Source organism: Gymnoscopelus microlampas, assembly GCF_963454915.1.
Source record: "Gymnoscopelus microlampas genome assembly, chromosome: 19".
Lineage (NCBI taxonomy): Eukaryota > Metazoa > Chordata > Actinopteri > Myctophiformes > Myctophidae > Gymnoscopelus > Gymnoscopelus microlampas.
Window position 1 is genome coordinate 47,785,200 of NC_139956.1, and position 27,669 is coordinate 47,812,868.

At 42.5% G+C, this 27,669-nt stretch overlaps 1 protein-coding gene across 1 annotated transcript; it reads right to left on the reverse strand.

Annotated features, from left to right (window-relative positions):
• Positions 1-15,709: 15,709 nt before the first annotated feature.
• fgb (fibrinogen beta chain) lies at positions 15,710-26,601 on the reverse strand. The gene is made up of 14 exons (XM_084043218.1): positions 26,354-26,601; positions 25,509-25,517; positions 24,594-24,611; positions 24,268-24,365; positions 23,439-23,541; positions 21,997-22,065; positions 20,763-20,877; positions 20,102-20,208; positions 18,741-18,855; positions 18,388-18,507; positions 17,641-17,763; positions 16,922-17,016; positions 16,375-16,565; positions 15,710-16,065 (listed from the first exon to the last, which is right to left on the reverse strand). The coding sequence occupies exons 1-14, from the start codon at positions 26,447-26,449 to the stop codon at positions 15,834-15,836; spliced, it is 1,491 nt and encodes a 496-aa protein (XP_083899344.1). The 5' UTR covers positions 26,450-26,601; the 3' UTR covers positions 15,710-15,833.
• Between the last annotated feature and the right edge of the window lie 1,068 nt (positions 26,602-27,669).

Consider the following 27,669-nt stretch of genomic DNA (forward strand, 5'->3'; position numbering starts at 1 on the left):
TTACTGCTCAGCGCGGTCACTGTTGAGCAGTAATTGCCCATTAAGACCCCATAAAGCCCATTAAGACCTGAATCCGATTCTACAAAGGTCTTCTAAATCCCAACAGTCTAAAAAAACGTATGTTGCCATGTATCAGTGATTCTCATATTGTCAAGGACCCCAAAATATTTGGTTCCAGGGACCTCCAGAAACAAAGATTTGAGGTTTTTTAAAAATCGCTTTTAAAAAATATATATATATTCCCAGATTTGCACACATTTTCACCATTTTTCAAAAATAGCAGATCTACAAGCTCGTAGTGCCGCGCTATGAGCTTGTAGATCTGCTATTTTTGAATAGCCCAAAGAAATCTTAAAATGACACAGATGCGTTCCCGGTCTCAATAGGTTAAAGACCACGCGTAGCGACCTCGCACGCTATTGATCTACTCGTAGATCATTACCCGATTGCTGAATCATGTCAAACAAATGCCAGTTTGTCTTTACTTTGTTTCAATCAATACCGTAAACATGAATTGCTGTTCTAAAACTGTGCTGACCTGTGTTGTGTTGTTCCGTCCATGTGATGTTTGTTCCAACTCCAGACACCATGTGCAAACGAGACCTCTGAATAAATGCCAATGATCATAGCCATGCTGCTAACTAAATAAAGATTGAATGTTCACTGAAACTACTGTCTTGGGGTCTTTCTTTGTTAGTAGTAATATTGTAATAGTGTATGATTTGGTGCTGAAATAATATTAATATTATTCTGTTCATATTGTCAAGGACCCACAAAATTATATGTATTTGGCCGTGGACCCCCCCATCTCAATATATTTGGTTCCAGGGACCCCCCCAGAAGCAACGATTGTAGTTAAAAATGTCCAAGATGTCCAAAAAATATCATTTCAGCACCAAATCATACAACAAGACACAAAGGGGTAAAGAAATAAATGTGTATCATGTTTCAAACAATCGAACGGATGTTCACAATGTAATGCTAAGTTGCTTGAGTGGCTCTTGACACTGTGGACCAATTAGACCATTTAAGTATACAAACATGTTCATTGTATGCACATGTGTTAGTAGTGTTAGTAAGAAACACAGTGTTAGTAAGAAAACAGCTCATTAACCACCTAAACCCTCTATTCTTCGGCAAAAATAGACAATCTACATGCTCACACAAGTACCAAGATCTACACGCATGGTGAGCTTGTAGATCTGCTATTTTTGGACGACGTTCCCCCCAGAATAGGGGGGGGGGGGGGGTTGGCGTTCAAGTGGTTAAAGGAATAGTTCACCCCAATCAATTACTCACCCCATGAAGCCTTGAATTCATGGGGATTTTTTTTGTTAACTGTCGAATTCCTGAGCCAATAATCCAATATTTGCAGTGCTGTGCTGTCCGCTAGGCAGTGGTAGAAAGTAACTAAGTACATGTACAGTACTTCAGTACAATTTTTATTTGTACTTTACGTGAGTATTTCCAATTTCCAATACTTTCACTTCTACTGCTACATCTCGGATCCAAATATTGTACTTTTACTCCAATACATTTATTTGAAAACTTTAGTTTCTCGTTACTTTGTAGATTTTGATTATTATTACAAAACATACAGTAACCACTTATATAACCCTGTATACTTTTCTGCCATTTGAAAATAGCGATCTACAAACTCACAATGCGTCGCGATGCGACACATTGTGAGTTTGTAGATCTACTATTTTCAAAAGATTTTAATACATTTTATAACATTGTGAATTGGGACATTCTGCACACTGAGTACTTTCTACTTTTGGTACTTTAGGTACATTTTGATACCAATACTTTTGTACTTTTACTCAAGTACATTTTGAATTCCGAACTTCAGTATGTCTACATTGCAGATACTTTTACTTAAGTAAAACAATTGAGTACTTTTTCCACCACTTCCGCTAGGAGACCAATGCAAAACCATATAAAGAATAATATTAACTCCAAAACAACTCTCACAGTGTAATCACTGAGAGGCCTAGGAACAAGGTCATTTTGGGGGGACTTTAAGTCATGGGTCTTAAACAGCGGGTCCGGGACCCCTAGGGGGTCCTCAGAGTAACTACAGGGGGTCCGGCAATTCTTTATGCGATGGGGGAACATTAGGCGAAAACAGCAGACCCACAAGCTCACAACGCAATGACATCTATGAAAAAAGGTCATCTACAACACAATTTTATTCAATATGCGGTGGGGGTCCCTGCTTCATATCTCTCTAAGCTGAAAAACGTTGAAGACCCCTGCTTTAAAGGGATAGTTCACCCCCAATCGATTAGTCACCCCATGGAGAATTCATGAATATGTTTTTTCTTGTTTTTGTCGCATTCCTAAGCTAATAATTTGATGACTGGCAGCGGTTCCGGTAGGAGACACAAAGAGTCTCCTTTGTATCTCCTACCGGAACCGTCATCAAATTATTGGCTTAGGAACGCAAAAAAAAAAAAAAAAAAGAAACGTATCCATGAATTCAAGTCTCCATGGGGTGACTAATCGATAGAAAACAAGTATGTTTTTGGGTAAACTATCCCTTTAAGTGAAGCAGGTGTAAGATGGCAAAAAGCTGTGTGGGATGGTAGAAGCTCTGTCAGATGAGGTCGCCATGTCTGGAGTCATGAAGTGCAGAGTTTAGCCGGTGAAGAGACATAGAGGTCAATGGACCTCCCGGTCAATATTGGAGTTCACTCACCCAGAGTGTATACACAAGCATGTGGAAATGTACAAAGTACATGATGTGTGTGTGTGTGTGTGTGTGTGTGTGTGTGTGTGTGTGTGTGTGTGTGTGTGTGTGTGTGTGTGTGCGTGTGTGCGTGTGCGCGTGCGCGTGCGCGTGCGTGCTATATTCTATTGAAGGAAGTAATAAAATGTGCTTCAGGAATAAGGCCCATTATGATGAGACGGGATCACACTAGCTACTACAGAATGAAAGTGTGTGTGTGACTAAACTCATATAGACAGTGCTGTTCTCGTACCAGTGATTAACCTGGGTCATCTTCTCAGACCACTGTTGTTAAATGTATCTCTTGCATTTATTTGACTTTTAAAGCCTCTCTATGCAACTTTAATGAATACAATGTTGTTTTGTCCAATCCGTGTGGTAGACAAAGTGTTATTAACTGTCCTTGTACTGTTTTTACATTTCTGCCTAATAACATATTCAATCAATCAATTATTGAGATTAAGATGTTGAGATAAAGTTGAATGGGCTGACTGTACACCGTAGCAGACTAGGGTTAAGAGGCTCTATGCACAGCAGTCATATTATCACTTCTTTCACAGGTGTTACCAATGATACTAATGAAGGCTCTGTTCCATTTAGTCTAGCACAGTTGTTTACACGGCCCCCACAACTCTGAGAGTGTACACTCTCAGAGTTACACACCTGTAAGGGGCCATTTGGAAGCCCATGAGGGTCCCTGGACCCCAACTGTAGACCCACTGGTGTAACAGAGTGTTTCCAGTGAGCCAACGTGCACAATATCAGCACCCTGACTCTGTTTGAGCAGAATGGAACAGAGCCTTCATTAGTATCATTGGTAACACCTGCGAATGTCTTCATAATATGGCTGCTGAGAATAGAGCCTATTCATTATTTAGTTTGACCCATTAAGACCGGGAACGCATCTGTGTCATTTTAGATTGCTTTGGCTATTCAAAAATAGCAGATCTACATACAAGCTCATAGCGCGTAATTTCGTGCCATGCTATGAACTTGCAAATCTGCTATTTTTGAAAAATCGTGTTTTTTTTGCAAACATTTGAATATATATATTTTTTTTTAAAGCATTTTTTTTTAACCTTGGGAGTCCTTGACAAGTTTTGATCACCACTGATATAGAAACATGTTTATCAGAAAACTGTTAGGATTTAGAAGACATTTTTTAGAATCAGCCTCAGGTCTTAATGGGTTATTTAGCTGAATTAAACTGAACAGTGAGATGTGTGGGTTGTGTGTGTGTTTTCCAGTGTGTGTCAGACTGAGGACGCAGAGACAAGATGGCCGCCCGCCCCACGGTGAGGTGAACACACACAGGAAGAGGCAGAGACAAGATGGCCGCCCGCCCCGTGGTCAGGTGAACACACACAGGAGGAGGCAGCAGTGTCCTGCTACTGAAGACCATCCTCTCTGCACAGATGATGACTGGGTCGGTCAGACACACACACACACGCACACGCGCACACGCACACGCACACGCACACGCACACGCACACGCACACGCACGCACGCACACACACACACACACACACACACACACACACACACACACACACACACACACACACACACACACACATTATACTGTACTGTATAAAGACTTATTTACAGTGGTGTTAAGTAACTACACCACTGTAGTGTAGTACACTTGTAGATCTGCTATTTTCAAAAGATTTGTATACATTTGAAAACTTGTGAAGTGGGATATTGTGCATAATGAGTACTTTTACTTTTGGTACTTCAAGTACATTTTGATACCAATACTATACTGAATTGTTGTAACAGAGTATTTCTACATTGCAGTATTGATACTTCAGAATCAGGTATATTGTCACATCACAGGTTGACAGAAGTTTTTAAAAAAAAGTGTTTTCGTGCATAGTTCCCATCGTATCGTTATTTAAGAAGAAGGGGGGGGGGGGGGGAGAAGAGGGGGGCAAGTGGAAAAGGAGATCAAACAAGAGAACAAAAACCCCAAAACAAGTTATCTACATATTTACACTAGTATCTGAGATAAGAAGCCAAGGTGCGTGAGCATAGCAGAAATGTATACTGTGCATGATATACTTATGGACGTTAGTTAAGGTGCTTAGAAAAAAATGCACAATAAAAGACAAAAGTCAGTGCGTTGTACATGGGATTAAGATGCAAAACGTCAGTACGCGTTGACCGCATAATCCACATAAAGTAGACTGACACTGGTATAATCCGCAAGTAGGTCCATGAGGAAGAGCAAAGAAAAAAAGAGGAACAAAAAAAGTCCCTTGTACCTGGTATAATCCACAGGTGGGTCCAAGGAAGAGCTAAGTCCAAGTCGTTTTGTCCCTGGTAAAATCCACAGGTGTGTTCAAGGAAGAGCAAAGGTCCAAGACCCGCTAGACAGTACCGCTGCTGAACAAGGCATGCACCTGTCTTGTTCAGCAGCTAACGGCAGCCGGGTTCAAACTGTTCCAGAACCTGGTGGTGCTGCTCTTGATACTGCGGTAGGCCCCCTTGCCCTGCCGCAGTCATTGTCGGGGTTTGAACAGTTTGTGACTTGGGTGGTGCTTGTCCTTGATGATGCGCTTGGCTTTGACTACACACCGCTTTTTGTACAGTTCCTGGAGCGCTGGGAGCTCGCCTCTCATTATGTGCTCTGCTGATCATACTACTCGCTGTAGGCTGATCTTTTCTCGGGCAGTACAGTTCCCATACCAGGCCGTAACACAGCCTGATAGGACGCCTTCAACAGAGCTGTTGTAGTACAGCCTGAGGAGTAGTTTCGGAGTAGTTTCCTACTCCGAACTTCTTCAGGTGGCAGAGCCAGTACAGTCGCTGCTGAGCCTTTTTCCTCGCGTGTGTGGTGTGTGTGTGTGTGTGTTTCCCATTTGAGGTCCTCCTCAATGTGTACTCCGAGGAACTTGAACTGACCCTTTCCACTGCAGCGCCATCGATGAGGATGGGCGCATGATCTCTCCGCGACCTCCTGAAGTCCACGATCAGCTCCTCGGTCTTGTCAAGGGGCGAGGTTGTTCTCCCGGCACCAGAGTGCCAGTGAGTTGAGCTCATATATCTCATCTCTATAGTCAGACTCGTCATTGTTGACAATTTGGTCTATCACTGTCGTGTCGTCCACGTACTTTATGATGGTGTTAGTGGCTGTGTGGCTGTGCAGTCATAGGTGTACAGGGAGTAGAGGAGAGGCCTCAGCACGCATCCCTGGGGTGCTCCAGCGTTGAGGGTCAGATGTGATGCTGCCCATTCTCACCACCTGATGTCGGTTGGACAAGAAGTCCCGTATCCAGTCGCACATGCTTGGGTGTAGTCCTAGGTCTCGGAGCTTTGTGTCGAATTTGCTGGGACGATGGTGTTGAATGCTGAGCTGTAGTCCACCAACAGCATACGTACATATTTGTCCTTCAGTAGCTTGTTGTCCATGTGCGAGAGGACGGTGTGGAGAGCCATGACAATAGCGTCATCGGTGGATCTGTTTTTGCAGTATGCAAACTGCCACGGGTCCAGCGAGGCAGGTAGCGTGGAGCTGATGTATTCCCTCACCAGCTTCTCAAAGCATTTGCTGACTATCGGGGTAAGAGCGACAGGTCTCCAGTCGTTCAGGCATGTCACTTTGGCCTTTTTGGGAATGGGCACAATGGTTGACATTTTGAACCCTGCAGGGACCACCAGGGACGTGCACAGATAGACTCTAGGTGGTGCTACAGCACCTGCCCTTTGCCCTCTTGACCAGAAGTGCCCCTTTGGGAAAAAAAGTGTTTTTTTTTTCCAGTTTACAGCAGGGGTCTTCAACAGGGGGTTCGGGCCCCCTAGGGGGTCCGCCAAATCTTTATGTGATATGATTTTTCTTTTTACCATAACCACTCGAAACCTAGCATCCCTTTTCTGAGGAGAACTTTAGCCAAAAATAGCAGATCTACAAGCCCATGGCTTGTAGATCGGCTATTTTTGGCAAAGAGGTATAGGTGTAGAGGGAAAAAAGAGCAGACCAAGTAAACAAAAAAAAGTATAATCTTAAACACAATTTTATACAATATAGAGGGGTCCCTGCTTCATCTCTCTCTCAGCTAGGGGGTCCTTGGCCTGAAAACGTTGAAGACCCCTGGTTTACAGTATGTAGCCCATGGTGACATCGATCAATTCTGGATTAAAAGCTTCTAATATATTAACAATTCCCCAAAATGTGCGTTGCAATTCCCTTCTGTAAATCTCACACTACTAAGGCAGTCGGCGGTTCCGCGCGCTGCGCAAGGTTTTTTTTTTTTTTACTTGAGCACCTGCCCCTCAAAATGTCTGTGCAAGCCTCTGGGGACCACAGCAGGGAGAGGTTAAAGATGTCAGCGAAAATATGACTTACTTTTACTAAAGTAAGTCATGCGAGTACTTTTTCCACCACTGCCTGTCTCATCTCCCCCCTGCAGGTGTCTAAGTGTCCGTCAGGATGCAGGTTGCAGGGTTTAATCTCTGAGGTGGAGAGAAAGGCGGAGGAGCGTCTACAGGAAGTGTGTGACAGGAAACAGAGATATGACGACACGGCAGAGAAGTGCATGAAGACCGCCGCACACATCTACAACTCCAACCGCAGAGACCTGGTCCTCTCATACGGTAAGCACTGTACAAGTTCAGTATTCAAAGTATTGGCATCAAAATATACTTAAAGGTGTAGTGAAATGAGAAATATGTTTTTCACACTTTTAGAGCATATCCGTGGTCATCATATGGGCATACCTAACAATAGATGCCAAAAAAAATAAAAAAAAACATTTTTGTGCATTTTTATATTTAAAGTCCCTAAAAAGCCAATCTTAATTACTTCCTGTAAACGAAAACGTGCTGCGTGATGACATAACGCAGCCTTCATGAATATAAATTAATCTTAATTACATGCACCTGTTTGATTCCCATAGCTGCACGTTCTTCAAACACAGCTGGTTTTAATTACAGGGCTACTCCGTTTTTAATCTCATTGAAGATGAGTGTATTACTCATTTTAAACTTCATCTGCACACTAAGATATGTATCTGAAAACATTATAAAATTGCCAAAGTATCGGTCTGAAGTGGTTTTATGTATTTATTTATTTATCAGGGACAGTACACAATAATCAACATGTCAGTTTTTCACATCCACGTAAATGAGCCATAGTTAGCCAGAGTTGGCTAATTTTCATCTGTAGTCCCTGAGCAGGCTGTTTTAAAAAATGGTGCTATAGTTATCCTTACAAAAAACAGCGCCGTAGGAAGCCATTCCCAGTTGGGGGGGATATTTGTACCGGCCCACATGCACGAGCGCGCGCGTGCATGTGTGGCCAGTGCGCGCGCGGGGCGATTTTTTTCGGGTTTTTCGCGGTTATTCCCCTTTAATTTCCGTTTTTTATTACTTTAATTCGGTTAATTCGGTACCAAAAAATGTAGAGGGGGGGTGGGGCCGCTCTTCCACCTTCAAGCACCTCACACAGCCTCATTTGAGGCTTTTTTTCCCTCCTCTTTTTCCCCGTGGACTCGCGGCCCAAATACCGGTTCGCGCCCCCCGTTCCTACGGCCCTGACAAAAACAGACATCATCAATACAATACAAGACAAGTAGACATAGAGCAGATTCAGCAGAAGACAGAACAAATACAGTAAAATATTGATTAATGGAGCTGATAATTACCCATGATTACAAATTTGGTTAGCTTTAAGCCATCTCTTAAAGGGATTTGGACTACATTTTCTATGATGTTATGATAGAATGGTACAGTAGAAAAATGTCTTAACTCCATCCCGGGTCCGCCACAGCTAAAAACGCGCGCCAATAGGCCTTGCGCTAGATCGCATATTATTTGTTTTTGGTGAGATCTGACGTATAGTGACAGAACACTATGCAATGTGATTGTCTTGAATGCACCCCACTGGAAGTCTCGCTGGACGAGATTGAAATCAAAATTCCCTTTAAGGTTGACTTTGAAGGTGAGATACTGTAGTTGGTGGTCTCTCTTACTTCGGTAGGGAGACTTATCCAGTGATGGGAGACTCTAACAGAGATGACTGTTTCCCCAAACACACTCTGTCTGAATGGTACCTCGCAGTCCCCTCTGGTAGTTGCCCTTGTTGTTCTGTCACCACTTTCCCTTCGCTCTATGAACTGTTTTAGTGGTGGAGGTGCAAGCCCATTTAAAACCTTAAAAATGAGACAAGCATCTGCAAAATGTTTAAAGCTTTCCAAATGAAATATTGTTTTGTAATAATAATCTACAAAGTAACTAGTACAGATGTGCCACTTCAAAACTTCACACGTTACTGTTCTTTCCCTGAAAGTGGCCTGAAAATGCATTTTTTTCCTCCCTTTTCTGCCCTTAAAATGCACTGTTTTGCCCCTGAAAAGAAGTTGTCACTACACCCCCCCGTTTTTCCCTTCAACAGACATCCATATACATGAGAACAAAAGAATGTGTGTTGAATAAGGTGTCAGACTCATTATGAGGCGAAAGGTGATTTGACCAGTTGCTCAAATTAATTAGCATCATAAAAGCAGTGATCATCAAAATAATTCAGCATTTTAAATGCCCTTCTTTGTCCCTCTTATTGCCCTGGGAATCCCCTGAAAATTTACTGTCTTGGCGATGGCAGGACATGTGAAGTTTTGAAGTGGCACATCTGTATAAGGATTTCAAATACGGAGTAAAAGTACAATATTTGCCTTTGAGATGTAGTGGAGTAGAAGTAGAAATTATTGAAAAATGTACAAATTGTCAAACAATTCAGCAAAGTATAAAATGAGGTTAAAAAGGTGGTTAAAAATGCACCATTTAAACGTGCGTGACCACTCTTTGCCGTTGTCCTTGTCATTCTTGTTTAGTTTCGGAGCAGAAGTACGTCGCTTTCGCCGAGGGACTCGCCGGGAACCTGACGTTGCTACGGAAACGGGCGTCAGCGTTGTCGCAGAGACTCAAGGAGCTGCGTGGAACGGTCCAGGAACAGATAGAAGAGCTGTACCGAAGAGAGGTGAGGAGACGAGGGGAGGGATCAAGAGCAGTGGTGGACAAAGTATATCGTCGCTGTTTGGCAAAAAACGCTCATCTCCACCCATTAAGACCGGGAAAGCATCTGTCATTTTAAGATTTCTTTGGCTCTCCAAAAATAGCAGATATACAAGCTCATAGCGCGGCACCGAGTGCGCTTGTAGATCTTTTTTGAAAAATCCTGAAAATGGGTGCAAATCTTTGAATATATGTATACTTTTATTAAGCGAACATTTTTTTACTCAAATCTTTGCTTCTGGGGGTCCCTGGAAATAAATATTTTGAGATGGGGGTCCACGGCCAAATACATATCATTTTGGGTGGTCCTTGACATGAAAAAAGTTCGAGAACCACTGATACTGTAGCAACATACGTTTTTTCCAAAAAAAACGGTTAGGATTTAGAAGACATTAGAATCCCTCAGAAGCAAAGACTTGAGTTACAAATGTTTGCTTTAAAAAATATATATTCAAATATTTGCACACATTTTCACGATCTTTCAGAAATGTAGCAGATCTATGAGCTTGTATATCTGCTGTTTTTGAATAGCCAAATGAATCTAAAATGACACAGATTCTTTCCCGATCTTAATGGGTTAACTGTTTGTGTTATTTCGTAAATGAACACCCTACTTGATCATACTACAGCGTCACACAAAAGTATAAAAAGTAGCAGATCTACAAGCTTGAAACGCGGCATGAAACGACACATTTTGAGCTTGTAGATCTGCTACTTTTGGTGTTTTTGAATTTTAATCCTGAAAAGTAACAGTTTTGGACATATGAGGTTTCCACCCAGTGACAATGGGTATTCAAAAGTACAAATTTAATAACAATGCATTGCTGTATTGACATTTTGCTGCATTGAAACAATGTAAGAAACATCGGAAATCTTCAGAAATGTAAAAAAAAAAAAAAAAAGTGAGAATAGCCCATCTACAAGCTCACAAAGCTAAGTGCTTAATTCACAAGTAAGACGCGCGAACGCTGGAAGCGAACGCAGCTTGACTGTAAGCTGCTATATTTCAGCCACACTGTAGTAGTGCACTCTGGCGCACTCTGGCGGCTGCACACAGGTAGTGCAGCTGCTATATTTCAGTCACGGAGTTTCGAGTCACATGGGGGCGCGAGCCAATGAGAGCGTGAGTCACATGGGGGCGCGGCTGCACACATACTGCACACACACAGACAGAGTCACAAGCCGAGCCGAGTTACATAGTAGGCTCCACTTGGGCGGAGGCGCCTCCTTCCGCGTTCGCAATAATTTATTTTTGTACGTTTTGGTCTCAAGAGTCCCTTCCTGTAAGTGTAGTGGAGTCAAAAGTACAATATTTCTATTTGAGTGAAAGTCATGTGCCAAGAAAACATAATTGTATGCCAAAGAACTACTCAAGTTAATGAACACACACACTCACACACGCTCTCTCACACACACACACACACACACACACACACACACACACACACACACACACACACACACACACACACGCACAGGTTCGATACTTGACTGTCAGCTTCGGTGGAGCTAGTTACTGTCATGACCCTGGATAACATTACAACACAGCCTGAGTCACCTAAGCAAGCGAACCCATGTGCACGCATGCACACGCATGCACACGCACATGCGCACACACACACACATACACGCACACACACACACACACACACACACACACACACACACAAACACACACAGGACGCACGCACGCATGCACGCAAACTGTCAGTCAGTGTTTCTCTGTATTCACCCTGTACCCACCTCTCTGTACTCTGATCTTTGTCCAAACAAATATTTACCGAAACCCTCTCACTTGGTTCATCTTGTGTTGACGTGTAACATGTTGTTCTTTGACTGAGACATTGAGCGTTGGCGTGATAGCAGAGGTTTGCACAATGTAACCGTAAACTAGTCATGAGTCATAGAGGGCCAAAACATAATCCAATCAAATGCAATCTCATACCCAAGCCTTCTTCCGGTGACTTTGCGCTGAGAAGACATCCTAAACGCAGAATGTACCGGTTTATCGATCCTACAGTAATTAATTTGAAGGAATGATTGTTATCTTTGCACTCTATTTATGTGTCCATTTAAGATCTATTCACACTGTTGACTATGTGAGTTGATGACAATTACTCTGTTCTTACACTGGATCAATTCCAGTTGCTCTGGAGAAGAGGGTCTGCTAAATGCCTAAACTGTTGAGTTATGTGTTCGACACCTATCCAGTGTACTAGTGGTTCGTCCCCTATTTAACCACTTTCCATGGGCATGCTATACAGTAGACGGAAATTGTCAAATTGTCAAACCATATGACAAAGTACAAAACGAGGCTTAAGTGGTTACAAAATAAAATAAAAGAGATTGCATTGTTTTCTGATGAATGTGTGTGTGGGCGGCCCTTAACCCATTTATTGTTAGATTTATGAGCTATATCTGCTATTTTTTGAAAGATCATGAACATTGTGCAAAAAATCTTTGCCTCTGGGGATCCTACAAATGTCTTCTAAATCCTAACAGTTTTTTCAAACTTTTTCATGTCAAAGACCTCCCAAAATGATATGTATTTGGCCGCAGACCCCCATCTCAAAATGTTTTGTTCCAGGGACCCCCAAGCAGAAGCCAAGATTTACAAATGTTCACTTAAAAAATATATGTATTCAAAGATGTGCACACATTTTCCACGAAAATAAATAAATAATAGCAGATCTACAAGCTCATAGATCTACAAGCTCATTACTATGAGCTTGTAGATCTGCTATTATTTACTTATTTTCGTTTTTCTGAATAGCCAAAGTATAAAATAATGGTTTAAGTGGTTACACAGATGCGTTCCCGGTTGAAATGGCTTAAAGTCCAATCAACCAAATCTAGCTGGGTTGATTGAAGTGACAGACAGTGACTGTCACATCTCTCCCATCAGGTGGACATCGACATGAAGCTCCGAGCCTGCGGAGGCTCTTGCCGTGCGGCCCTGCCTTTCAGCGTCGACCAGCCGGCCTATCGGGCTCTTCGGGGTGAGACGGACAAGCTGGAGAAGACGGAGAACCAGCGAACGAAGCTCGGCGGCGCTCCACCCCAGGGGCACATCCCGCAAATCAAACTGCAGCCCGTGGATTTTGGGCCGCCGCCGTCCAGGGCGTACAAGAGCATTCCGATGGTGCAGAAGGAACTTCTGACCCAGTTCGAGGACATTGAGCAGAACCAGGTCGTTCTGGACGACCTGCTGTTGGAAGACGTTGTGGAAGACTCTTATCTAGAGTGAGCATGTGCACATGGCTAACATTGACGGTCAGTTCAAGCCACTTTGGTCCCGGTTGGGCTTATAGGAGCATCACGGGCTCTTGCTGCTTGCCGGTCTTTTAGAGTGGCAATCCGTTACGGCAGGGGTGATGCAACTTTGATGATGGAGAGGACTACTATATTTCCACACTCACTGGATATTGATAACAACATTTTAATCTAGCAATGGTGTGAAATGAATTAAAGATTGAACAACTACATGGCCAATGTCTTACCTGAAATGTATATAATCATTTACAACAGATGAGAATTGACGGTCTGTACTTCTCCTGCCTGCTGAGCTCCCATGCCGGGCACAGCTGCTTCCTTTGAGACGAATGGACCAGCAGAGCTCTCGCTGGCGCACAACTCACTTATTTGCAAGTCGTCCACTCCTACAGTACCTCAGACATTTAATGGCAGCTGCCGGTGTGGAATTCAGAGTGTCTCTGGCTCTCCGACTATAGGGCATAGCACCATTTTGTGGTGCCACAGATCGAAAGCCCATTCATTTTTCCCATAGACGTTTCCGGAAATATTTATATTAATTATGTTAAACCTGGAACCAAGCCATCTAGACTCCTGGGGAAGTATGACCATAAAACCTTTGATTCTGTGTCAAAAGATGTTTGAATATGTCATTATATTATATCTCTGCTGTTGGGCAGAAACCAGCTAACTACAAAATGTTCATTTTTCAGGATATGACAAAAACAAAACAAAAAGTGGAGTTAGGAGGTTTTATTCATCATTGATAAGAACAGCTGAATGGACCTTCAAGCTCACAATGAGGTTGGAGGTCAAAAGGGGGTGGAGCCTGGAGTCAGCAAAACCGGCTAACTCCACCCCCCTTTGGTGGACTTAGCTGGTTTAGCAGACAGTTTGAGGATCCAATGGAGTTTTGGAAGCACTTTTTAATACTTTACATTGGTTCAATATTTTTTTTTATCAACACACAGACGTAAAGGGTGTTCAATAGCACTGATTCATGGGGGGGGGGGGGGGGGGGGGGGGGGGGGATGGAGTTAGCTGGTTTCTGCCCAACAGCAACAATATACTAGATTTAATAAATACCCTTTTGTTGCAGTTTTCTAATATTTTTTGACACAGAATCAAATGTTTTATGGTCATGATTCACCAGCCCCACAAAAAAATCCTATTGATTAATTGATTAATCTAACTATTTATTGCGTTCTCATATGGATTTGTCATTTGCATACAAGTGGCATTACTGTCAATAGGTGGTGTATACAATAAAATAAACCTGCTAGGTACTTATAACAAGGCATGTTGCCTTGTTATGCTGGAGCATGTTGTCTGTATGTACATGATGTCCCCCAAATGTTTGTGTGTGTGATGTCATCAATATTACATCATTAGTATGACATCAGAGATTCACAGGGAAGCCATGCCGCTAATAGACCCTGTCTTGTTTATTTCATTGACATCTGAGCAACATGCTTTTTTCACCCAAAATATTCTCTATTATATTTCATACATCATTTCTTACTTTGTTTCATGATTAAAATGAAGATAGTTGTTTTGTCAAGGTGCAGCTGTTTGTCCACATATCCGTATTTTAACAATGTCTATTTTTTTACTACAGACTTTCTTATGTTTGATCTACGGATCAATACAAATAAATAACCCGTTATTTATTAGTGACATTCTGTGTGATCTTATTGTATTTTGTGGTTTTACTGTGGTTTCTCAGACTCAACGTACTTATTTATTTCCATTTCCTTAATACTTGAGTAGACCAAACAGGGACTACTTTACTGGGATGGTGGGACATCAACGGATCGGGTGCATCACATGACCAGGAAATGTCAATGTCAAACTCAACCGACAAGCAGTATTCTAAGGTTTAGGCATGGGTTTGGTGTGGCCACATTAACCACAATCTACACAGGATGTCCCTATGTAACAACAATAGTTAAAATAGCATATTTACTATAGCTCACAACGAATTGTGAGGGGGTGTCATTCATGATAGAGAAGTAATATGTATAAGAACCAGGAACAAAGGTGATACATATTCAATGACCTTGTAATAGTGAACCATGAAAATGTCTATCTATGCCTGTGTTAATTGAATTCTGAGTTTAAATTTTGCATTTTTGATATGTAAAAGTATGTATAAGTATAAGTATATTATTATGAGTTAATATGGGTCAATTGTATACTCTCAGAGTTCAATTAACCTTGAGGATTTTACTGTGTAGGTATGACAGGAAGGAGAGCAGAGGTAGAACAGATTTGGAAGACGGAAAACAACCAAATAACCCACACAAACCAACAAAATCAAGACAGGAGAGAAGGTTTCATGTATGTTGCTCAATATTTGTTTATTGAGTAGCGGAGGACAGTCGAGACAGACTTGTCCTTTATGCACACTTTAAACACATCACACACAGAGTAAACATCACATCACAATCTCCCGCAAATACATGGGATTTCTATCATATTATCACAACCATGCAACTTTATTCCTGCTGCAAAATGTATGATTTCAGCTTAAGGTTTATGAGGTCATGTATGACTTTGAGTCGAATGACTTTCGTTCGTGGTTCTCAAACCTTTTTATGTCAAATTTATTAGGCTAAAGACCCCATTTCTTAACATTATATGTATTTTTGTATATTCTTTCCCAACCTTTCGATGCAATTTGTATAAAAACATCATTTAGCAGCTGATAGTGATTTCACCCACAATTTCTCCATCACTCCATTGTCTCCTGTTCCGTTATTTTGTGTCTATATCCACCATCTATATGCGCGCGCCTGTGTGTGTGCTTGTGTGTGTGTGAGTGTGTGCACGTGTGCGCCTATTCGGAGGCGAAGAACGGTCTGATCTTCATGCTGATGGCTTTCAGTGAATACCAGCTCCCCTTCCAGTTCATCCACACGATGCCGTCGTCCGTGCCGTGCTTGGCCATGTAGCGCGTGTAGGCCCCGCCTATGTAGTACCGGCCGTTGGGATTGGACGAGTGGCAGCGGTTGTACCACCAGCCGCCGCCGTCCTCTCTGGCACATTGTTTGGCGGGGTTACCCGGCGTCCTGAGAGCAGGGGAGAGAGAGAGAAAGTCACAAAATGCTATTTTCGTACAATAAACTCATATTCATACACAGTAAAATAGTCAGTGTTAAAGCAACAATCCGGCCGCTCTTGTAGCGCAGTGGTAAAGTAGCTGCCCACCACCACAGAGTCTGGGGGTTGGACATGTCCTGAAATGTACAGATTACAGCTTTAATCTGTAATCCGCAAGGGTCCATTTGGTTACATTTGTACACTCTCAGAGTTAAATGAACACTTGAATTTGACTGAGTATACAGTACATACACACACGCACGCGCACACACACACACCATTTGTCGTTGTCTCTGTCATACGTGCTGAACATCATTCCGTTGTGGATGGTCATGGTTCGGTTCTCTCCAAACAGCTCAGTGGCGCCCTCTAGGAAGGTGTTCCCGGCGTTCCCGGTATAACCGTCTATCGCCAGGATGTAGTTGGACGTCTCTGATTGGATGGTGAACTGGCGGTACTGGGCGTGGACCTGTAGACGAGGGAAACATTTAATCGATTGATAATAAAACTTTCGTTCTTGAGGACAGTTTGGGATTTGTATTTTGTATTAAAAGGGATATTTCACGTTCAAACATGTTTGGGGTCATTTTAACGTCCAGGCTTTTGTGTTTCACCTCAGACAGTTTTTAAGTTGCTTGATTCAGTATTTAGTAGTGGTACTACTACTACTGCTATTACTAATGATTAGTTCTAATGATTAGTACAAGCGTGGAGATGAAGTGTATGACGTTAATGCTGATTAAAAATACAACTGCTATGTATTATGTATTATTGTTGCTTCACCATCTTCTAATACAAAAATAATATCATATAAAAATGACTTACCTTGCTTCCTGTCCAGTCTTCCATCTCGATGAGGACCTCCGTGGGGCCCATCTTGGTCAGCTGACTGATCTGGTTGTTCCCCAGCCAGTACTCCCCTGTCACATGACCAGAGAGAGAGCGTCGACAAGTGAGAAACGAGCCAATCACATTTCCCTACTTGTCATAATGGTCATTTTGTCGGCCGATGGGTTCTATGCACAGCAGCCATCATATTGGAAAGAAATTGGGCCTTCTTACTTCCTTCACAGGCGTTACCAATGATACTAATAAAGGCTCTGTTCCATTTAGTGTAGCACAGTGGTTCTCAAACTTGTTTTAATTTCAAGGTCCCCCATAACTCTGAGAGTGTGTAAGCGTCCATTTGGTTCACAATGTCAGCACCCTGACTCTGTTTGACCAGAATGGAACACGACCTTAATTAGCATCATTGCTAATTTCCAATATGTCGGCTGTGCATAGAGCCTATTGTTTCAGGACTGCTGCTACACTGCTGTTCCACCGTTTTTATCCGTTTGTAACTCAGGGGGTGTGCACAATGTAACCAAATGGACCCGTACGGATCCATTTGGTTACATTTTGTGCACCCCCTGAGTTAAATGAACACTGATATTCATATATATCTTAGTCTTTCTTTAAGAGTTTTGAAAAGTGCATTGATGGCTGACTTGCAGGGATGGCGGCTATCAATGAACAAACGAACGGGAGAGCTTTGAACTCACCAGGAGTCTGGCAGTGACCTTTGCCCACGTCAAAGGCCACGTTGCCGAAACCGCGGCGGTACTCGTCCCAGCGCCGGCCGAAGTCCACACTGCCGTCCATCCTGTTTGAAATGAGCAGCCATCCTGGTGGGGGCGGTGAGAGAGAGAGAGAGAGTTAAACAGATAGATGGACCGTTCTATGTCAGTAGATCAGATGGACCGCTCTATGTCAGTAGATCACATAATTGTTTAGACACATTTAGACATTTATGTTTTTATATCGTCACCTTCTTAAACTAATGGCCTACGTAAAGTTTTTTCAGAAAAAGAAAGAAAAACTGATCAACTATTAACATAAAAATAACACTGTCTGTCAGTTATGTAACATACTGTAAGAGATTTAAATAGGTTTAAATAGGATTAAACCAGACTTAGGCCAAATGATTTACAGATTGTTTCCATACTTAGGCAATTTTTTGGCCTAATATATATATATATATATATATATATATATATATATATATATATATATATATATATATATATATATATATATATATATATATATGGCTCTATCTTTTAACTGAAATGATGATCAATTAAGACAATTACCGTACTTGTAATGTGATGTGACAAATAAAGATTGATTCTGATTCTAATTCTGATTCTGATTCTCTGGATAAAGAGCCTCTAGTAAATGGCAACATTTTTAATTGTATATAAGACAAAAAGATTAAAAAGGACAGACAGACAGACAGACAGACCGACCTCCGTTCTGGGTGGTCTGGTCACAGAAGACCTTGTACGCAGGGTAGAGAGGGTCCGGTCGGACCATGTACATCTGAGACTCTGTACCTCCACGACGAAAGATGTCCTCACACTCCTTACCTGCGCACACACACACACACGCACACACACGCACGCACACGCACACGCACACGCACACGCACACAATAATGTTATTAGATAAGATCATGTCTGTATAGTTTACATACTTGCAGACACATGTCTTGCATTACACAGTACTCACGCACTAAAGCACACACACACACACACACACACACACACACACACACACACACACACACACACACACACACACACACACACACAGTACGTACCAGTGGCCACAGGTATGGGACAGCTGGTCTTGCATGGTTCCTTGCAGGACTCTCTCTGGGCCTGGATGGCTTTCTCCAGAGCCTGGATCTTCAGGTGGATCTTGTCCAGGACGCCCTGTATAAGCAAGGGTCAATCAGTGTATACACTATGTACTACACATGGTACAGTACACATACTGTACAGTCAGTGGTTGGAAAAAGTACTCCCATTTTTTACTTAAGGTAAAGGTATCAATTTTGCAAATACTCTGTTATTTGTAAAAGTCGGGAATAAAAAAAATACTTGAGTAAAGGTACAAAAGTATCTGCATCAAAATATACTTAAAGTACCAAAAGTAAAAGTACTCATAATGCAGAATGTCCCATTTCAAGTGTTCAAATGTATGACAATCTTTTGAAAATAGCAGATCTACAAGCTCACAATGCGTCGCATCGCGACGCATTGTGAGCTTGTAGATCTGCTATTTTCAAATGGCCAGAATTGTAGGCTATATAGGGCTGAAGTGGTTAAAGGGATTGTAGGCAAGTTCAGAGATAAACAAAGAAAAAAACTCCAGCAGTTGTTTCCCCGACTACCAGGGGGTGACGCAGGGAGGACTTCCATAGAGTTAAGGGGACTTCTAAACGGGCCATGCCGAATATAGGTTGCTTTATTCGGATACAATTCGCGGAACTGCCCGCCCCTGCCGGTTCTCTGAATTTTTATTTTTAAATAGGCTCTTTCATGATAAATTGACCACATGTATGAAGTTAAACAACTACATTTTATCCAAACGCTATCTTAAAAGTAAATTCTGTGCCTCAAAAAAGAAGTTTGAGAGCGTTTTAAAACCGAAAGTAAAAAGTTCACACGGACACGGACGCGCACGGATGCGCACATGCGTGCGTTAATTTACGTCCCGGACAAACATAAACAGTAGGGAAAATACAGATTTCAGAAAGATGACTGTGTTTCATGCAGGAAAACACCCCAGCATCATTATATAGTGGCTGATAGAGGGGAAAAAATGCAAAATATATATATATATAAATATTTTTCAAATTTAGGCTTAATGTTGCCTACAATCCCTTTAATGTATGTTTTGTAATAATAATCAAAATGAACAAAGTAACTAGTAACTAAAGTGTTCAAATAATTGTAGTGGAGTAAAAGTACAATATTTGCCTCTGAGATGTAGTGGAGTAGGCCTACAAGTAAAAATATTGGAAATTGCTTGAGTAAATGTACTAATTACTTTCCACCACTGTGTGTGTGTGTGTGTGTGTGTGTGTGTGTGTGTGTGTGTGTGTGTGTGTGTGTGTGTGTGTGTGTGTGTGTGTGTGTGTGTGTGTGTGTGTGTGTGTGTGTGTGTGTGTGTTACCTGCAGTACTCTGATGTTGGAGGGGAACACTGTGTCCACTGTCTCCTTAATGTAAGCATGCTGCTCCTCCAGGTTGCCTGTGTACTGCACAACCACGTTGTTGTTTTCTATGAGAGAGAGAGAGAGAGAGAGAGAGAGAGAGAGAGAGAGAGAGAGAGAGAGAGAGAGAGAGAGAGAGAGAGAGAGACGCAAATGAGCATCACAGTAGCTACAAACATGCAAAGAAGTAATAACAATCTAATCTATCTATCTATCTAGTGGTGGAAAAAGTACTCAAACTTTTTACTCAAGTAGAAGTATCAATACTGCTATGCAGAATTATTCTGTTTCAAGTAAAAGTCCAGGATTCAAAATGTACTTGAGTAAAAGTCTGAAAGTATTGGTATCAAAATGGACTTAAAGTACCAAAAGTAAAAGTACACATTGTGCAGAGGGTCCCATTTCACAACTTCAAAATGTTTTTAAAAAATCGTTTTAAAATAGCAGATTTGTGAGCTTGTAGATCGGCTATTTTCAAATGGTCGGAATCTATATAGGGCTGAAGTGGTTGGTATATGTTTTGTAATAATAATCAAAATCTACAAAGTAATTAGTAACTAAAGTTTTCAAATAATTGTAGTGGAGTAATAATCTATCTATCCATCCATCCATCCATCTTTACCTCCGACGACCCTCTGTCTCTCCCTCAGGGCGCTGGACATGCTGTCGACATAGTTGTACACGTTGTTGGACGAGCGAGACAGATCCTCCACCTGAGTCTTAAGGTAATCCACAGACTGCAAGACAACACATCATATATAACCACCAGTGGTGGAAAAAAGTACTCAAATTTTTTGCTTATGTAAAAGTATCAATACTGCAATGTAGAAGTACTCCGTTACTTAAGTAAAAGCCCAGAATTCAAAATCCACTTGAGTAAAAGTACAAAAGTATTGGCATCAAAATGTACTTAAAGTACCAAAAGTAAAGGTACTAAAATGTTTGAAAATAGCAGATCTACAAGCTCACAACGCGTCGCATCGCGACGCGTTGTGAGCTTGTAGATCAGCTTGAGCTTGTAGATCGGCCTATGTATAAAATAGGGCTAAAGTGGTAAATGTATGTTATGCGACGCGTTGTGAGCTTGTAGATCGGCTATTTTCAAATAGCCTATGAGCCTCTCTCTGAGATGTAGTGGAATGCGGTAAAAAGTATTGTAAATTGGAAATACTCAAGTAAAGTACGAATACCTCAAAATTGTACTTAAGTACAGCACTTTAGTAAATGCGCTTAGTTACTTTACACCACTGCAGATTAAAAGTATAGTATGTATGCCACCTGTTGCACTTTATGCATTTATTTATCTTAGACAAGGGATTTTCAACGCTTTTCAGGCCAAGGACCCCTTAGTTGAGGGAGAGATGAAGCAGGGACCCCCCCCCCCCCCAGTACATTTATTTAGTTTTTAATAGTTTTCGTAGATAGCGTGTTTGACAGCACTTGTGTAAATTCATATGGGTTTGTTTGTTTGTTTATACACCATCTTATACATGATTACTACGTTGGATTATTTTCAAACATTTAACCAATACTATTTTCAAACCTTTAGCCAAGGGTCAATACTTGACCCTTGGCTCTGTACTCGGTTTTCTCTTTTCTCCCTGTACACCAAACCTCTTTGCCAAAAATAGCAGATCTACAAGCTCACAACGCGTTGCTGCGCGGCGTGTTGTAAGCTTGTAGATCTGCTATTTTTGGGGCGGAGAGGTTTCCCTCCAGAGGGATGCTAGATGGGGCTCCGTGGCCAAATATCTATCAATTTGGGGGTCCTTGACACGAAACAGTTTGAGAGCCACTGCTCTACCATACATACATATTGGACAAAATATCATTTTATTCACACAAAGAGCTTTTACCTGTCTGACGTTCTTCTCCTGTTTGACCATGTTGGTCTTCAGTTCACATCCAGTGGGACACAAGACACCCTGCAGGACGATGACATGAACACATCATTAACCACTTGAACCCCATGTGGGTAACCAGAGTCCCTCAGGGCTCAATCGGCTCTATTCACAGCAGCCATATTGTGAAGACATTCACAGGTGTTACCAATGATACTAATGAAGGCTCTGTTCCATTTAGTCTAGCACAGTGGTTTCCACGACCCCCATAACTCTGAAAGTGTACAAATGGAACTAAATGGACCCCACTCTCAGAGTTACACACCCGGAAGGGGCCATTTGGAAGCCCATGAGGGTCCCTGGACCCCAACTTTAGACCCACTGGTGTAGCAGAGTGTTTCCAGTGAGCCAACATGCACAAAATCAGCACCCTGACTCTGTTTGACCAGAATGGAACAGAGCCTTCATTGCGACCGTAGGTCGCACTTACTACAGAAAGCTGCTCCAGGTGTCCGTCCGTCACTCCGTCACTCCGTCACTCCGTCACACACGTCACACTTTTGCCCTGCTCATATCTCCGCACCCATTGCCCCGATCCATGCCACATTTTGCACACACACTCCTTACCTGCCAAACTACACCCTCCAAGGACCCCCGGAGCTCCAGGGACCCCCAGCTGCCTCGGGGACCCCCAAGTGTAAAAAATGAGCACATGTGGACAAATTACCAAATGACCACCCCAACAGGGCTGCTCACGGGGCATTCCCGGGGACCACCCACTCCTGGTGCTCCAGAACGGATGCAAAAGTGGTGGCGCCCCCAGTGGAGGACCCCCTGCCACTGCAGCTCACATAAAATGCCGTAACTCGGGGGCTTGCCCCCCACAAACAATCCCTCCTTTCCCCTATAAACACACTCTCTCTCCCACACCACACACACACACACACCAACAGCTCTTGCCTGCACACCTTTGCTTTTGGTCTGCCATACGACTGCTGAAACCTTCCCGCAGCTTTTCTTTCTTTCAGGACTTCAGACAAACATTCCTGGTAAGACACTGCCGCCTCCTTCTATACCTCATTTCTACCACACTCTTGCACGTGTTTGCCATACACCACCATGCCTGTTTAGCTGACCCTCTTACATATGTTTTGCTGGACCTTCTTTCATACATGTGACCTACGGTCGCTTATCTCCCGATTAGGGAGTCTTACTGGTTAGTATCATTGGTAACACCTGTGAATGTCGTCATAATATGGCTGCTGTGAATAGAGCCTATGCTATTGTCTTTTCTGTTTTCTGTTATTGTGGGGAAAGCTTTCGCTGAAAATAGCCGATCGACAAGCTCACAACGCGTCGTGTTGCGAGCTTGTCGAGCTTGTCGATTTGCTATCTATTATCATAGTTATTATAATTACCCTAATTATTATTATTGCTATTATTATTGTTATTGTTACCATCTGTTCAGAGGCGTGCGTGCATCCTCCGGCATCGGGCTGAATCTCTTTCTCCGGCTCCTGGCGCCCCCCGACGGGGGCAGGGGTGGGACGTCCTCTGTACCTGTAGGACACACACACGCGCACACACACACACACACACACACACACACACACACACACACACACACACACACACACACACACACACACACACACACACACACACACACACACACACACACACACACAAACACAATCAAACTTTGATTAAAACACTCCCATCGAGAACACAGCCTGGACAGGTTGCCTGTGTCAATGTCATACTTGGTGAGAATGTTTACTGCCAATGCAGGGAGATTAAATGTTCTATGGATTAGTCACCCCATGGAGACTTGAATTCATGGATATTTTTTTAGTTTTTGTGTCATTCCTAAGCCAAGAATTTGATGATGGGCGGTTGGTTCCGGTAGGAGACACAAAGAGTCTCCTTTGTGTCTCCTGCCGGAACCGCTGCCCAGAACCGCTTGATGACCAGCGGTCCGCTGGTCATCAAATTTGGCTTAGGAATGCGACAAAAACTAAAAAAATTAAAAGTGAAAATAGCTGTGTGTGTGTCACAATTATTGCCTCTTTCTTATATTATTTGACAATTTGAACATTGTTTGACCAGTTTTTATAGTATCTCTTATAGTATCTCTCTCTCTCTCTCTCTCTCTCTCTCTCTCTCTCTCTCTCTCTCTCTCTCTCTCTCTCTCTCTCTCTCTCTCTCTCTCTCTCTCTCTCTCTCTCTCTCTCTCTCTCTCTCTCTCTCTCTCTCTCTCTCTCTCTCTCTCATATCCATCTCTACCTGCCGCCTCCACTGATGGGTGGTGGGACATATCGGTTGGGGGTGTAGGTCTCGCGGCCTCTGGACACGGGACGGTGGCCCCTGGCTCCCACTCCCCCCTGACAGAGGGACAGATGACATACACACACCGTCAATACAGTAACATAAACGATAACATCAAGTAAAATAAAGAATGAAACAGAATACAATGAAGGATCATCTCAAATATTCAACGTGAATAACACACAACTGAGAACAATAAGCACATAAGAATGTTGGAAAACATAAACAATGACGTTTAAATATTGACGTTTTTGGTCAATTCAATAAGAAAATGTTGAAATTACCGTTGAAGGCTTGGCAGTCTGTGGAAGATAAAAGAGGAGAAGGCATGAAAATATAATATGACTGCTTCACAATAAAGCATTAGTATGACTGCTATACTGTTAATTATTAATGAATACTACTACTACTACTACAACTGCCGTGCTAATACTAATAAATGCATTATAGTACAGTAGCACTATACTGCTATACTACTAATAATTATAATTAATACTCCATCATAGTGGCCACCCAACCAGAAATGAGCTGGGAAAATGCAGTTAGTTGTGTGTGTGTGTGTGTGTGTGTGTGTGTGTGTGTGTGTGTGTGTGTGTGTGTGTGTGTCTGTGTGTGTGTGTGTGTGTGTGTGTGTGTGTGTTTGTATTACTATACTTGCGAGGACCAAGTATAGTAGAATTTGAAGAAATATACATTGTGAGGATCGTTTTCCTGGTCCTCACAAGACAAATGGTTGTTTTATAGTTAAAAAAAAACTTTTTTAGAGATACATTTACAATTAGAAAAACATTCAGGTTAGGATTAGACATTTAAAGGTTAGGTTTAGGGATTGGAATTAGAGTTAAACATGATTTATACTTAGTTGCACGCCAGTGTCATGCACCGAAAAATAGCCGATCTATAAGCTCACAACGCGTCGCAGCGCGACGCGTTGTGGGCTTGTAGATCGGCTGTTTTTCGGCTGTAGTCTTACGGTTAAAAATGTGTTGATGTCCTCACAAGTATAGAAATACAAACGTGCGTGCGTGCGTGCGTGCGTGCGTGCGTGCGTGCGTGCGTGCGTGCGTGCGTGCGTGCGTGCGTGCGTGCGTGCGTGCGTGCGTGCGTGCGTGTGTGCGTGCGTGCGCGTGTGCGTGTGTGTGTGTGTGGCAGATAAAGCCCTTAGCATGTTGAATCAGTCAAGGAGAGTGGAGACTCACCACAGATGGCTGGGGAGAGAGAGAAAAAGAACACAGCATAAATACACTGGAAACAGCGTGCCATCTTTTGTACAAATGAACCACTTGAGCCCTATATACTTATAGTTGTACAATGATTGCACTTTTTTTCTTTACCCTAACCCTAAAGCCTGATGAGTTATGCTTAGTTTCTGACCTGTGTTGCAACACCAGTACGCAACTAAGTATAATTCAGACATACCGCTAACCCATAAACTCAAATCTCTAAATGCATAATACTAACCCCAGGATTTTTTCCCCTCAAAATGTCTATTCTACTGTCTAGTATACTCAGTGGTGGGAAAAGTACTAAATTATTTGACTTACTGCAATGTAGAAATACTCTGTTACAAGTAAAAGTCCGGAATTCAAAATTTACTTGAGCAAAAGTACAAAAATATTGGTATATAAATGTACTTAAAGTACCAAAAGTAAAAGTACTCATTATGAGGAAAGTCCCATTTCAGAAGTTTTCACAAGTTTTCAAAACAATCGTTTGAAAAAAATAGCAGATCTACAAGCTCACAATGCGTCACATCGTGACGCATTGTGAGCTTGTAGAGTTTTCAAATAATTGTAGTGGAGTAAAAGTACAATATTTGTCTCTGAGATGTACTGGAGTAGAAAGTAAAAGTATTGAAATTTGGAAATGCTCCAGTAAAGTAAAAGTACCTCAAAATTGTACTTAAGTACAGTACTTGAGTAAATGTACTTAGTTACTTTCCACCACTGACTATAGTAATGGGGACATTTGGCCCTCTCAATTATAGTAAACACACACACACACACACACACACACACACACACACACACACACACACACACACACTCACCGAGGAGCCGTAGTCGTCGTAGTCCAGGTTGCGTTGGGCCAAGACCGTGCACGCACACACACACAAACACAGCAGTAACAGCGTCCTCATCTTTGTCACTTTTCAGGACGATTATTTGTCTCTTTGTTGTCAAACCGTGGCACCGTTCCTCGTTCTCTGACCACGGAGCAGAGAGGAGGCCCTATTTATCACCCTAAGCTCCTCCCTCTGTCATTGATCCGGGACGGCCATGATAAGGCGGTGATTCATCGTTTTTCAGGGATTGATGTTTTTCTGGGACAGTTGACCTCTGAGTCACAGTGTTATAGAGGGACATTTCATAATATCTGGATTATTATTTATTTTTTACATTGTGTACTTGGGTTTGAGAGAGAGAGAGAGAGAGAGAGAGAGAGAGAGAGAGAGAGAGAGAGAGAGAGATAGAGGGAGAGAGAGATGAGTATAGGCTCTATTCACAACAGACATATTATGAAGACATTCACAGGTGTTACCAATGATACTAATGAAGGTTCTGTTCCATTCTGGTCAAACAGAGTCAGGGTGCTGATATTGTGCATGTTGGCTCACTGGAAACACTCTGTTACACCAGTGGGTCTGCAGTTGGGGTCCAGGGACCCTCATGGGCTTCCAAATGGCCCCTTCCGGGTGTGTAACTCTGAAACCAAATGGACCTGTAAGGGTCCATTTGGTTCCATTTGTATACTCTCAGAGTTATGGGGTTCGTGGAAACCACTGTGGTAGCACAGTTCCACTAAATGGAACAGAGCCTTCATTAGTATCATTGGTAACACATGTAAAGGAAGTGATAATATGGCTGCTGTGCATAGAGCCTATTGTGGGGCAGTAATTAGTGTGTAAAATGTGGTGTGTACTGTGTATGTGTATGTTTCCTCTTCATGCTTTACATTTCAACTTTGTGTGTTGGTATTTGGACGTATGAGTGTCTATGTCGGGTATGCTTTCTTTGTGTGTCTGTCTGTCTGTCTGTCTGTCATGAGTGAGTCCTGCCAGGAAGCCATGCTAGTGAAGCAACTAGTGTTGAGCGAGGCCATCGGGGTACAAAGTGAGCATGCACACGCACACACACACACACACACACACACACACACACACACACACACACACACACACACACACACACACACACACACACACACACACACACACACACACACACGCGCACACGCACACGCACACGCACACACACTGTATTTACAGGCCAACAAGAACACAGACACACAGACACAGACACAGACACACACACACACACACACACACACACACACACACACACACACACACACACACAC